We start from the raw sequence: 13,387 nt of genomic DNA, 5'->3' as shown, positions 1-13,387 counted from the left end.
TTCACACACACTCCATTCCACCACACACGTCAGTGTTGGAGTATGACCGTGTTGATCTCTCACATTAAGGTATTAAGGTGAACTGCATTTCCAGGGCTTGAGGTGGTACCCCTACTACTAGGTTTAAATAAAGTCTGCAGCCTTAAATTTCAAGTCGGCATAATATAAGAAGACAAATAAAAACAAACATTTTTATTCTATTTTGAAAATAATCTGCATGAAAAAGTTTAATTTTAAAAAGCTGCCTCAAAAATTTAAGTTGACTAAATTTGAGTAGACAAGTTGAGATCATTTTCTAGTGACTCAACTTTTCTTCTCAAATTTTAGTCAATTCAAATTTTAAGGCAGGCTGGATGATTTTTTTGTCTAAAGTTTAAACAAATAGTTTCTTTTTACAGTGTGGTATCTCTGAATATATATATATATATATATATATATATATATATATATATATATATATATATATATAGTAAGTATAAGTATAAGAAATATAAGTTTCTGATGGGATAATACCTTCGCAGAATACCTGCAGAAATTAGTTAAAACTTTCAGTGTCACTCAGGACATGAAACCAAATAGTGACTCGGTTATTGTGGCAGCGTTCTAATCGGAACCTCACAGTTGCCATGTTTATTTTGGACAATTTATCTATTTTGCATTGTGTACTGATAGGACTTGTCCCCATGAATCACCACACTCACCTCAATAACCACAAGTGAAGTCCAAACTCCATCTGGCTCATTGTAGATGGTTGTGCCGAATAACAAGTGCCCTTGTATGGCCTCATTTTAGGCAAAATTGTAAAAACAAATTCAGGGAAAATTGTGCAAAAGGCCAGTAAATACACAGCCCCCTTCAATGCCTAATTTCAGCAAGTGTTTGTGAAATTGGTCTCACTCCTATTAGCTCAGGGTGTCTAATAATAGCCAATAATTGCATGAAGTATGAAGGTGAGCATGTAGCACTACATGGAGGGAGGTGTTATGTGGGAATATTATTATTACATTGAGTTAAGTTAACCTACATTTTTCCAACAGGCAAGTGTAAGGATAAAGTAAAATGACTGTATGGGGTTTAACGATTTGTAAAATCTGATATGTGAACTTTCTCACAGAAGAGCTCGATTCTTTTTGACAAAAATAAATTAAAAATGGATAAATGAAATTAGATAAAATGTATGTGGTAATTAAGACCTTGAAAATTAAAAAATAAAACTATTTAATCACTTTAAGGCCTAAAAATTAGGAAATTGAATTTAAGACATTTTAGGGATCTGCAGACACCCTGAATAGATAGATAGATAGATAGACTTTATTGATCTCAAAACTGAGAAATTGGGATGTAGCAGCACCATACAGTAAGAACAGAGAATAAAGAGCACACATTATTAATAGAATATAAAGGAATATGCTTAAAAAAAAAACCTAAAAAAACTAAGAGACTGTATATATCTACATATATACATGTGAAAAGTGCGGAACAGTATCTGAATAAATATAAATAAAAATAAAGTCAGCAGTACAGAGTGACATGGAGCTAAGACCGGAGTTTAAAGCGCAGACAGAGGTGAGTTATTGTACAGGTGGATGGCTTGTGGCAGGAAAGATTTCCTGTATCTGTCCTTTCGACAGCGAAGCTGAATCAGTCTGTTGGAGAAGGTGCTCCGCTGTCGGTCCAGTGTGCGGTGGAGGGGGTGCTCAGCATTGTTCATGATGGCGAGCAGTTTTTTAAGTGTCCTCCTCTCCACCACCGTCTCCACGGTCTCCAGCCTGAAACCCACCACAGAGCCAGCTTTCTTAATGATTTTATTAAGTCTGTTGGTGTCACTGGCTCTGATGCTGCTACCCCAACAAACAGCAGTGAAGAAGATGGCACTGGAGACAACAGACTGGGAGAAGATCTCCAACATCTTGCTGCACACGTGGAAGGATCATAGCTTCAATTAGCTGTAGTCTAGTAAAAAGGTGGTGAACAGGGTCCTAAACAGGGTTGATTGGCTAATGTCCTGCAGTGCCAACGCATGTCCCCACACCCACACACTGCATCTGCCAGGTACATTATTTTGGCATTGGTGCCGAAGGATTGGATAACCATTAATCAATGTACTCTTTTGGGCAAACATGGCCTGGAACATGAGGCAGGAAAATCAACTGGCCTGTGCTCACTGCTGGTTATTGTGTCAATATAAGCATACACATTATAAATGAAAATTCAAATATGTCATTTCAAAACGTTTGGCATCAACTTGGAGGTAAAGCAGAAAAGATATTTTGGAGGGGGCTGTTTGTCCTCTGGTGCGTTTGCAGAATTGCCCACACCTCCTGACCGGCAGATGGCGCTGACTAATTTGCCATCTGCTGTTGGCGTTGTTTAGTTCCGGAGCGTGCGGTCATCGGCTTGTGGTGGTGGTCATGTCTTTCGGATTGTGATATATTTTGGAGTTTGACTAAACCAGAACCCTTAAAGAAAGTCGTTTCTTCAGGTGCGGGGTTTTATCCGTGATCATATCGCCACAATGGCCGAGGTAAGCCGAGGTTTGAAGCCGTCTCGAGGCTGTTTCTTTGCTCCCGCGCTGCCGCTTCACAGAGCGGATACCATGTTGGGTCCGTCTATTTGCTGGATCGTGTTTCGTTTATTATACGATTTCTTGTCTGTTTAACCTTCATTCAGACGTAGAAAGATTTATAAACTTTGCCGATCATGTTCTGGTCAATATGTCATGTATTTAATATTACTATTTTCTCTTCCAGGATGTCCAGAAGCACTCGGTGCACACTTTGGTCTTCAGATCTCTCAAAAGGACGCATGATATGTTTGTGTCCGACCATGCGAAATCCGTCGCACAGGACGAGGAAAGGTAATTCTTTAACTACATCAGTGCCTGTTGCAGATGTGTTTGAACCTAATTTCATTTGTTTACACAAGTACATGAATTGATTTACAAATCTTATACTAGGTTTTAAACTGTCTCTGGTCTGGCAGCTTGAGCTGTGAGAGAAAAAGACCTGTAAAATTACACTTACATCTGCTGTCATTATTATGATATCATAAATCTTTAGGCTTGACAATCTCATTATTATATTAGCTGGTTGATTTTTTTTTTTTCAAAAGTTGTGTAAGGAGAAATACTTTCCATCTCATCTTCCTTCAGCCATAGTGTGCTTTTAATGTAATTATGAGAGACACTTAAACTCAGGGTTGGACAGTATATTTAAAGTGTATTGTGGCGTTAATGGTATTAATAAGGATGTTTGTTCCAACATTAATATCTATCAGTATGTAAAAAATACCATTGAATCGTCCTCAGACGAGCCCTCCATCAGCACCTCCAGTCACCTTGATCCTCCATGCATCTGGCTAGCTCTTTAGGCCATCCACATTTGTTGATATGGGATGTCCTAGTGAATGATGTGCTTGTGTTGGCTCCCAAAGCACCAGTTTGCTTGCTGGGAGCTTCCAGTGTCTGGCAAAACAGGCCAGTCTCATAATTTTCCTGGATACTATCCTCTCGTTCACCCTGGACAGCTGTAGCTCCCCATATAGATATTTGACGGTGAAGTGAACGCCTGGGTTGATGTAATTAATATATTACACATAAAATGTATTGTTGGCCAAAATGTAATTGAATATATTGTGAGTCTGCTGTATGATAGTATCAATCTTTTAATGTGCATGGATTTATCAGGTAATTTAGATTAGATGAATTAAAAACATATTAAGTGATTTATATGTATAGATACATAGATAAATAGATAGATGGATAGGTACAACTGAAAAAGATAAAGTTCCACTGATTCCAAAGAAAGTTGCCGTGCAGCCGCACACTTATTCCGCACACGCAATAGAAAGCAGGAAGGGTTGAAATATAAAGACTGCAGGTGTATAAGTCTGTGATAACAATAGCAATAAAGTGTGAATCCAACAATGCCAAAATCAGCACAAAGGCAGAGATGACTGGTTGCTCTGTATAATCAAATGTAGATGTGTTGCGTCCTCATGGAGAACAGGAAGCAACAGGATATACAGGAAGGCAATCAAGGCACTCCAGAAAAACATAAAATGAAATGAAAAATCATGCATTACATCAGACAAATATGATGCAATTTTGCCAAACAAAGTGAGTGATTTTGAAGGAGAAAATAATGCATCGCTGTCTCCTGTGTGTGCAGCCACAAGCTGAAGATGGATGTGAAGCTGAAAGCGGATTATAATGCAGTTTTGCACATGCCTGTCCTGAAGGAAGGGAAAGACCGAGTGTCACAGCTTCCTGGCGGTATGCTAGGTCACCAGAGCTACGCACAACCAGGTGAGAAATAATGATTTTATTATGATCCCCATCAGCTGATGCATAACATAAACTACTCTTCCTTGGGTCCACACAAAACATAAAAGACATGACAAAAGATTAGACACCTACAGACAAGTTTCAGTTGAAACTAAAAACAAGAAAAGGATAACTAACAATCCTTTGATGTCAAACACACATTATGTATTAGAATTATCCGTACTCTTATTCAACATACATATAAATATACACTTAATTCATAATCACTTAATCAATTTGTGCAATAGTACTTTACTTATGTTGTCGTGCAGTTTTAAACTCCAGGTGCAATAATACTTTTTACTTTTAAGACACTTTGTATTTTATTTTCACTTATTTAATGCTCTGTTGTATTCTGTTTTGCTACTGTATTTTTGGAGCAATCTGGCATAAGAATTTCCTTCTGGATTAATAAAGTTCTATTTTATCTTTTCTTATCTTATAAGGCCTGAATTTAAACAGCATATTCATGTACACAGAAAAGAAAAAGATTTAGAAAATGTACAAGCTGTTACATTCTGTTCAATATCACGAGAGGATGAAACGAGCGCTGCATTTTACTCTCAATAAAGCAGTTGATTACGGACTGAAAACTTCCATGCAGACATTTTATTTTCATGCCTCCAAAGAGCTCTGTGCTTAATAATGTTTTGTAACTTATTTGGACAAATTGAGATGTTTTTATGGTTGGTTTTCTAAACAGTTATGCTCTAAAACAAGGTCACTCTTGTTTTTGTTTGTGTTTCAGGTGATGACCCAGAATACCTGATCACAGGGACACATGCTTATCCCTCTGGACCGGGTAACTATTATGCTATTCATTTAACAAAGTGCATGCCTGTAATTGTTCTGAAGTCATTCTTCTAACTGCATTAACATTATTCTTGTGCTTTATACCTCTTTTTTTAAAAATTCAATAGGGATAGCTTTGACTGCTGACACAAAGCTGCACAGAAATCCAAGCGAGGCAGGAGTCCACTCCATGGCGCTGGCTTTGCCTCCCTCACAAGCCAGGTTAACATTTTCCTTCCTCACATTATAAGTTTATTGAGTTATTAGCAGTTATTTGGCATAAACACTCAAGATGAAGTACGTTTTCAGAACTTTTTTGAAACAACTAATTCATATATAAACGGTATTCATGTTGTTTTCTAACTTTAGGCAGGACGCAAGCCGCACTGCTGCCAGTGTTGGTGACATTCACCGACACGCAGGAGGAGCAGAGAGAGTTCACCCTCAGTCAACGGCTGTGGTACGTCACAGTGTATATCCACTTGATTTGATATCTTGTTTATTCTCGCTATAAATAGGGCTCCCGTGGATCCTTAAAAAGTCTTAAAAGGCATTGAACCCATTAATCTAATAATAAAATTATTTGGTATTAAAATGTCTTAAATCAATCTTACAGAAGTCTTAAAAATGCTTAGACATGAGAAGTAGAATTTTTATCAATTGTTTTTATGACATTGTGCTGTAAAAGCTCAAAATAACTGTTACTTTAAAATAATAATAATAATAAACTATATTGGTCTTGTCACCAAAAAGTCACGTTTTATGTAACAATAAATATTTTGGCAAAATTTTCCCTAATCTTAAGTGATTCATTTAGTTCATTGTGGTTTTTAACCTTCAGTTGTGGCTGCTGTAAAATAAGTCTGAAATTTAATTTTGAGTGGCATTAAAAAAAGTCTTAAAAAGTCTTAAATTCCAATTTCTGTTGGCTGAGGGATAAAATCTTTGAAAGACGTACAGTGCCGAATGTATAATATTTTTGTTTTAGTCGCTCTTGGAGGGAGGTGGCACCCGAAATTCTGCGCTCGCAAGAAAAGCACCGACCATGCCGAAACCCCAGTGGCATCCACCATGGAAACTGTTTCGGGTAAGTAAAGATAATTTCAACTTGACCAACTGATGCTAAAGTGAGGCCTGCATGTGGTACATGTCCTCTGTGGTATTTTTAATAGAAGTATTTTTTTATCCGACAGGTCATCAGTGGCCATCTTGGCTGGGTGAGATCCATCGCTGTGGAGCCTGGGAATCAGTGGTTTGTCACAGGGTCTGCTGATAGAACCATTAAGGTGAATGAAGCTAACATAACAATAATCTGTCCATTATTTTGTGTACAAAAGGCATAATAACAAATGTTATCCAGACGTTTTATCCTTTCATTATCTTAATGTGGAAGAACAATTCAATACGATGAATTACGAGACTGAAAGCTCACTTCTGACCTTGAAAATTGGAGCTTCAAAGCTTTCAGTTGCATCTCATGATCTTTATCAGTGAACTGAAGCGGGCTCAGTTGTCATGAAGTGTTCTCTCTTTGGTCACATCATGATGACAAGTGAGACAAGTTTAGCGCACCGATTAAGACTGAGATGTAGTTTAAAGAGAAAATGACAAATGATGCCAGAGCACCTTAACAATGTTTATTCTATTCTCCCTTCACGTATCTTGGCAACTTATTCAGTGTTATCTCGTTATTTCTTTAAATCACAATTGTTTTAATGTCACTCCTGCCACCTCAAGATGGTGCACTTGAGGCACTATTTCTGGAAATGCTTTTTAATGGTCATAATGTGACTTGAATGCTGTTTGCCCTTATAGATCTGGGACCTGGCCAGTGGGAAGCTGAAACTCTCCCTGACTGGACACATCAGTACAGTGCGTGGTGTGGCAGTCAGCAATCGTAGCCCGTACCTGTTCTCCTGCGGAGAAGACAAACAAGTAAAGTGTTGGGATCTGGAGTACAACAAGGTATGACATCGTAATGCGAGATCAATGTGACAGAGTTATTCAAGTCTGAAATGGTCATAAGAAAGAAATTTCAGTTGATTTATGGGATTTCTTTTGACAATGTCAATCTGTGTGTTAGGTCATCAGGCACTACCACGGACACCTTAGTGCTGTGTATGATATAGACCTTCATCCAACTATTGACGTGCTGGTGACGTGCAGCAGAGATGCCACAGCAAGGGTAAGCTCATATTTTGCACGTTCACTATTGAATTTATGAATGATGTTGTTGGAATTACTCCACTTGACAAGTTCAGTTCATATTTTAGGAAAGGATTCTCTCCTCACTCTGCAGTCACATATTTCAATCCATTTAAATATCCTCTGTTGCAAGCAAACCACAGCATGTAACCAAAAACTCTGTGGATTTGAAAATGACTCGTCTGCTGGACACAGTTTTAGAAAGATCAATCATTTTAGATCCAGGCTTCACAAATTCATCTTTCTGCATTCTTTGCTAAGTCTGCTCCTGACGATGATTTTGCCTCTGTTGTGTGTGGTCTTTATCTTGTGTTTTGTTTTTAAGCATAAATACCTTCTGGCTATCACATGTCTGAATCACCTTACGTGCGAACAGTACCAACAGAACAATGGGACGTTAATTAATGAACAACATCCTGATTCTGCTCTGAATAGAGCTTTATTTTCACTTGGTCTCGGTGAAGTTTTCGTTTTTTTGCACCTTCGTATAGCATTGGTCCCTCCCACGTAAAACAGCTGAATGTAGAAAAGTGTCAGAATGAAAACGTGTTTAAAGAGACCATACTTAAATCAGGTTACTGTGGTGGAATATGTTTTGATTACTATGTGTAAGTAATCAGGCCTCTGTAGGATTAATTATTTTCCTTACTGTTTCTCCTCTGTTCATGCAGGTGTGGGACATCAGGACGAAAGCTAACGTGCACACGCTCACCGGCCACACCAACACTGTGGCCACAGTGAGATGTCAGGCTGCAGAACCACAAATCATCACTGGTATAGAAAAATGATAATTAAAATCAAATCTAATGGTATTGTCGTTCATGTTTTAGCTAAATGCTCTACCCTAAACTATTAATCTCATCTGACAACTGATTAACGTTTTGTAGGCAGCCACGATTCAACCATCAGGCTGTGGGATCTGATCGCTGGAAAAACGAGAGCTACTCTGACAAACCACAAGAAGTCTGTCCGAACTCTGGCGCTGCACCCCAGACAGTGAGTTACTGAACCCAAAAATAGATTGTTTAATTAGCTGGTGTTACTTCAGAGCTGAAACACTGAGTCGGTTAATAGCCGACAGCAGTAAAATATTTGATTAACGTTTGTATCAAAAAGATATGCTAAATGTTAGCTGGTTGCTATTTTTTTTAGGATTTATTGCATTTCTCAGTTCTGTGTCATTAAATCAGATCAATTTGAGGATTTTAATTGTTTAAAGAAAAAGCAAGATTTGTTTGAACACTTTATTAAGAGCTACATAAACCTGTGATGGGCATTTTTGATTTTTTATATATATTAAACAGACTAAAAGCTTAATTGAAAAATAACACAATAGCAAATGATCATTAATCAAAGGCCTTTGGGGGTTTTTAGGAACAGTAAGACGTTTGACCCTAAGGATTACAGTACACCCATTACACCATTATAAACAAATAGAATTTGTGATATGTTAAACATGTTTTCATCTTATTTCCTGTGTTTTACAGATACACTTTTGCTTCCGGTTCTGCTGATAACATCAAGCAGTGGATGTTTCCAGATGGCAACTTCATTCAGAACCTGTCAGGCCACAACGCCATCATCAACACTCTGGCTGTGAACTCTGATGGCGTGTTGGTGTCTGGAGGTATTTATTACTTGTTACACTTGATTAGTCTGCATAAAATGTTTCACTTTTAATTGTTAAGCAATCTCAGTCATCTGAGGGTTCCCCAAATGATGATTCAAATCTGACTTTCAAGGGGCAGCCCTATAATCGATTATTGAGATCGAGCAGTCGTTTTGTGTTTGTTTGGGGGTTTTTTTGGCTAGTCGTCGTGCTGTGCAGTGTACTTCTGGGGATGTTTTGGTCCTCGGATTTTGCTAGAGAGCGAGCACTCTTTATTTTCGCGATAGTCTTTGGTACAGTCAGCTGCAGACAAGATCAGCAGAGACATCAGCACAGAGGGGGCGAGACTGCACCGTAAGGCTCCGAAATAACATTATCTTCTCTCTTCTGCATTGAAGTGGTGAATTTACAGCTCATAAAAACTTAATACGACATAGTCTGTAGCTTTTTTTTGATACAGTGTCGAAAAAAAGGGCACATTTCTGATCCGTTTTTAGCGCAGTTAGCTTCTTTACTGTATGAAGTGAATGCCACTGTCACACTGACGTCCTGCTGACCCTGTTCAAACTTTAAATTTTTGTACAGGGAGAAAAAAAACAGAGTCGTTGAATATTGGTGTTAAACAGCCAAAGTTGATTCGACTGATATAATTCTGAGTCGGGCTCGACCCTGATAGATTACCAGTTTTGCTTGGGTTAGTGTGTTAGGTATACAGGTATGCACAGTATTGGATTAGTACACATTTAGCTCAGAATCAGGATTGATCAAACAGGTTTTTTGTTGTTTCTGAAGCCGACAATGGGACCATCCACATGTGGGATTGGAGGACAGGTTACAACTTCCAGCGGATTCATGCAGCTGTGCAGCCTGGATCTCTTGACAGCGAGTCAGGCATCTTTGCTTGCATTTTTGACAACTCAGAAAGCAGACTGATCACTGCAGAGGCTGACAAGACCATTAAAGTATACAAAGAGGACGACACTGCTGTAAGTTATACCATTATATTTAAAGTTTTAGCGATAGTTTCTAGGCTGAAAAGGATAAAATGACAACTCTCTATTCTGTCTTGCAGACGGAAGAAAGCCATCCAGTCAACTGGAAACCAGAAATCCTCAAGAGAAAAAGATTCTAATAATTTTTTATTTTTTATTTGCCCCTTTTGTCATAGTACCAATGTTTACTTTTATTTGTACCAACCCCCCTGTTGTAGATACACACCACGTTTTGCTTGCTACTGCTTTTTCTAATTGACTAATGTGTCTTTGACAGAAGCAACCACATTGTCCCCTTTTATTCTAAAAACCATTTGCAGTCTTCATTGTACGATATAAGTCCAATAAAGTGGCCGTTTTGGACCGCCAGGAACCTCCCTGAGTTTTTGTTCTTGATGATAACGGCTCTCTGATGGCTCTGGTCCGACTGATCCACCAACATCAACCACTCTTCAGAAACAGACGGACTCTCCTCAGAGTGGACCTGGTTACTGATGGGGTCAAACCCTGCAGAGAGACAGTTGTTAATTGACAAAAAAAAAATTCTTAACTCAAAATTGTTATTTGTACAGACGTGGAACTAATGTGGCCTTTTTTTGGCTTGCAATGTCAAGTTTACTTTGCTCCATTTCATAAAATCGACATTTTTCACATACTCGCTGTTTCTTTTGTTCAGGGAAGATCAGTTGGTGTACTTACCGAGGTATCTGTTGGTGACAACGTTCCTGTAGTATTTACAGCCGTTACCCTTAATCTCCACCCAGTAACAATTACCTCCAGGTGTCTCACTGAGCTCCACTGAGTTTCTGGTGTCAGCAGTTGGGAAGATTATCTCCTTGGTTTGCTCACCTGTGAAATTATTTCACAAAGCACAAAGATATGGTGTTACTTAAACAAGTTTAAAGTTAGGCAGTTACGTTTCAATATGAAAGGCTCAAATTGCTGTAAGGATTTAAGGGTTCACCCCAATTACATTTCCTGTTCTACATCGAGCAGTATCTAGCCACACAAGTAGAAAATTACAGTACTTCCACAGTATTTCCCCATTAACCCTGGAATTCACCTACGTCAGTGTGCACAGTTACTGAAACTAATATGCACCAAACAAAGTGTTCAAGAGGTGTGAAACCAGGAGCGGCAGTGTTAGTGAATCGGTCCAGTTATTAGATGGATTCATTATTTTTGTGCATTCGTGGTCCCCAGGGGAACATTTTTTTCTTCAGTGATTCATGCTCGTATTTACCTGAGTCATGTATGTAGAGCTTTGAGAGAGCATGGCGAAATCCTCGTCCTGGTTTCTTCTTCAGGCGAGGTTTTGGTGATTCTGGTTGATCCACCTCCTCATTTGGAGGTTCCTCAACTGCCAGGAGGTGACCAGCATTAAACATGATCTCCTCCTCCAGAGAGCTGAGACACATTTCAAAGTGGTCCTCGTCCTTTTCTGCATTTCTAAAAAGACGACAGTTGATGGTAAGATGTAAAATTTCTGAGAAATCAGATGTTTGATTTCTGTTGTGTGCATCCATATACAGTTTTGGAGGATTGGGGTTATCTCACCTGAGCTTTAAAATACTTGTAAACAAGGGTGTTTATGTGTATTTACATGGTTTAGTGGTAGACCATGCTTTTATGTTTGTATTTGCAAATTTTGTTGTTTTATTTTGCAGTTAGGTTTTAATCTTAGCTCAGTAAAGTAGACTCATGCTGCAGGGAAAGTCAAAACATCATCAAAAATACATAATTTTCCTCTTCCCTGTTTTGCTATTTATCAATCTAGATTGTTTTGGTGTGAATTGCCAAATGTTGGAGATATTGGGCATAGAGATATCTGCCTCCTCTCCAATATAATGGAACTGGATGGCACTTGGCTTGTGGTGCTCAAAAACTAAACTAAACTACAGACCTTGTAAGCAGTTTAATGTAGAAACTAATTTTTTTTTTTACTGATTTACAGCATCACTGTGCAGGAGGAAGCGTGCATCGACTTCTAGACAAGAGACCCATGCTCTTGACAGTCAAGAAAAGATGTAAACATTAATGGCGTCCTCCTTGGCTGATGTGTAACGTTAGCTAGCTCAGAAAAGCTATGTGAGCTAGCAGTAGATGCACACTTCTGCACAGTGATACAGTCAGTGAGTGTGGTTCAAAAGAAAATAGTTCCTACATGAAAGTGCTCACAACAAGGTCTGTGAATTATCTTGAGTAAGTGGAAGGAGACATTGCTGTTGCGTTTTCCAAATGTATTTTGTGGCACTTTTAGCACTGCAAGCCGAGTGCCATCTGGTTCCATTATATTTGAGAGAAAGCAGACATTTCTACAGCTGATGTCTCCAACACTCGGCAACTCACAACAAAACAATGTAGACTGATAAACAGCACCTCAGGTAAGAGGAAAAATATGCTTCTGATTTTGGGGTGAGCACTGAATATACTTCATGTGACCAAGAATACTCTTTGAACCCAAATCATTTTTTATTAATGTGACATTTTGAGAGGTGGTTTAAAAATGTGTCTCCTGTCCCCTTTGAAAGGTGTCCTCACCTGAAGTCCACCCACAGCAGACCTGCAGTGATCAGCCCCAGCCACTCACTGGCCTCCCAGTTGTTTTCCAGCATCACGGGGACAATAATGACCTCCCTGGAGTCTGCATAGTTGAGCTCTTTCTTACAGCTGCGAGACGCCTGGTAAGCTGGAGTCATGAACGGACAAATCACCACAGCCTCCTCCACGCCTGCGGCCATCCTAAAACACACACACACACACACACACACACACACACACACACACACACAGAGAGAGAGTTTTTGCTTTAAAAAAAACTAAATTTAGTCTCATTTATCTAACACATACATCATTTATCCGCTTAGTGATTATGATTCCTTTGTACTCACGAGTCGTTTATGTTCCCCGTCACTCCTCCTTCAATATCCATCCACACTGGTAGACCATCATCTCTGAGGCGGTTGTATATCTTCTTCACAAGAGCCTGGTCATCCCACTGGTAGGAAAGCATAATATGCGATGGCATGTTCCTTTTTTTACACTGATATCTTTTAGAAAACAATCCTGTGTGAAGCTGGTGAGGTTTGTGGAGTTGCTGAACAAACTGACAAAGACAAAGGGACACTCAGCAGCTATGCTTGGTTACTCAGGTACACAGCTCAGGTTACATCTGTTGCTTGGTTGCAGTGCTTGTAAGCACCCATGGGAGGCTGCATGAGGCCCTGCAGGACCAATGAGGGCTACACGATGATAATCAAGGTGATAATAGAGTTATGTGACCAAAGCAGTGTTGGAAGAAGTATTCAGATCTTTTAGTTAAGTAGAAGTACTAATAGGACACTGACAAAATACTCCACAATAAGTAAAAGTGCTGCATTCCAAATCTCACATAAGTAAAAGTATGTAAGTTTAATCAACTAAATGTGCTTAAAGTATGAAAAGTACAAGTACTCACTGTGCAGT

The 13,387-nt window shown here is 39.0% G+C and overlaps 2 protein-coding genes across 2 annotated transcripts; one reads left to right on the top strand and one right to left on the bottom strand.

The window, feature by feature from the left end:
• Nucleotides 1-2,324: 2,324 nt before the first annotated feature.
• On the top strand, nt 2,325-10,295 carry plrg1 (pleiotropic regulator 1). The gene is made up of 15 exons (XM_042485040.2): nt 2,325-2,524; nt 2,751-2,857; nt 4,170-4,306; nt 5,073-5,126; nt 5,245-5,338; nt 5,486-5,576; nt 6,105-6,203; nt 6,310-6,402; nt 6,932-7,081; nt 7,200-7,301; nt 7,993-8,095; nt 8,209-8,317; nt 8,809-8,948; nt 9,723-9,916; nt 10,003-10,295. The coding sequence occupies exons 1-15, from the start codon at nt 2,516-2,518 to the stop codon at nt 10,060-10,062; spliced, it is 1,542 nt and encodes a 513-aa protein (XP_042340974.1). The 5' UTR covers nt 2,325-2,515; the 3' UTR covers nt 10,063-10,295.
• LOC148189982 (uncharacterized) lies at nt 10,221-12,950 on the bottom strand. Its single transcript, XM_088075859.1, has 5 exons — nt 12,814-12,950; nt 12,464-12,664; nt 11,166-11,371; nt 10,622-10,771; nt 10,221-10,429 (listed from the first exon to the last, which is right to left on the bottom strand). Exons 1-5 carry the CDS (start codon nt 12,948-12,950, stop codon nt 10,221-10,223), a joined length of 903 nt encoding a protein of 300 aa, XP_087931985.1.
• Between the last annotated feature and the right edge of the window lie 437 nt (nt 12,951-13,387).

The sequence above is a fragment of the Plectropomus leopardus genome, chromosome 3 (assembly GCF_026936395.1).
Source record: "Plectropomus leopardus strain MGB_pleo_1.0 chromosome 3, ASM2693639v1, whole genome shotgun sequence".
Lineage (NCBI taxonomy): Eukaryota > Metazoa > Chordata > Actinopteri > Perciformes > Serranidae > Plectropomus > Plectropomus leopardus.
This window is presented reverse-complemented; position numbering and strand designations above follow the sequence as displayed.

Bases quoted from the DNA above. Each gene is read 5' to 3' on its own strand.
- plrg1 (XM_042485040.2), top strand. The intron at 8,096-8,208 runs GTATAGAAAAAT...AACGTTTTGTAG, and splicing joins AGAACCACAAATCATCACTG to GCAGCCACGATTCAACCATC. The intron at 9,917-10,002 runs GTAAGTTATACC...TCTGTCTTGCAG, and splicing joins ACAAAGAGGACGACACTGCT to ACGGAAGAAAGCCATCCAGT.
- LOC148189982 (XM_088075859.1), bottom strand. From the start codon at position 12,950: ATGCCATCGCATATTATGCTTTCCTACCAGTGGGATGACCAGGCTCTT. The intron at 11,372-12,463 runs GTGAGGACACCT...TCGTCTTTTTAG, and splicing joins CTGCTGTGGGTGGACTTCAG to AAATGCAGAAAAGGACGAGG. The intron at 10,430-10,621 runs GTAAGTACACCA...GTCTCTCTGCAG, and splicing joins TGTCACCAACAGATACCTCG to GGTTTGACCCCATCAGTAAC.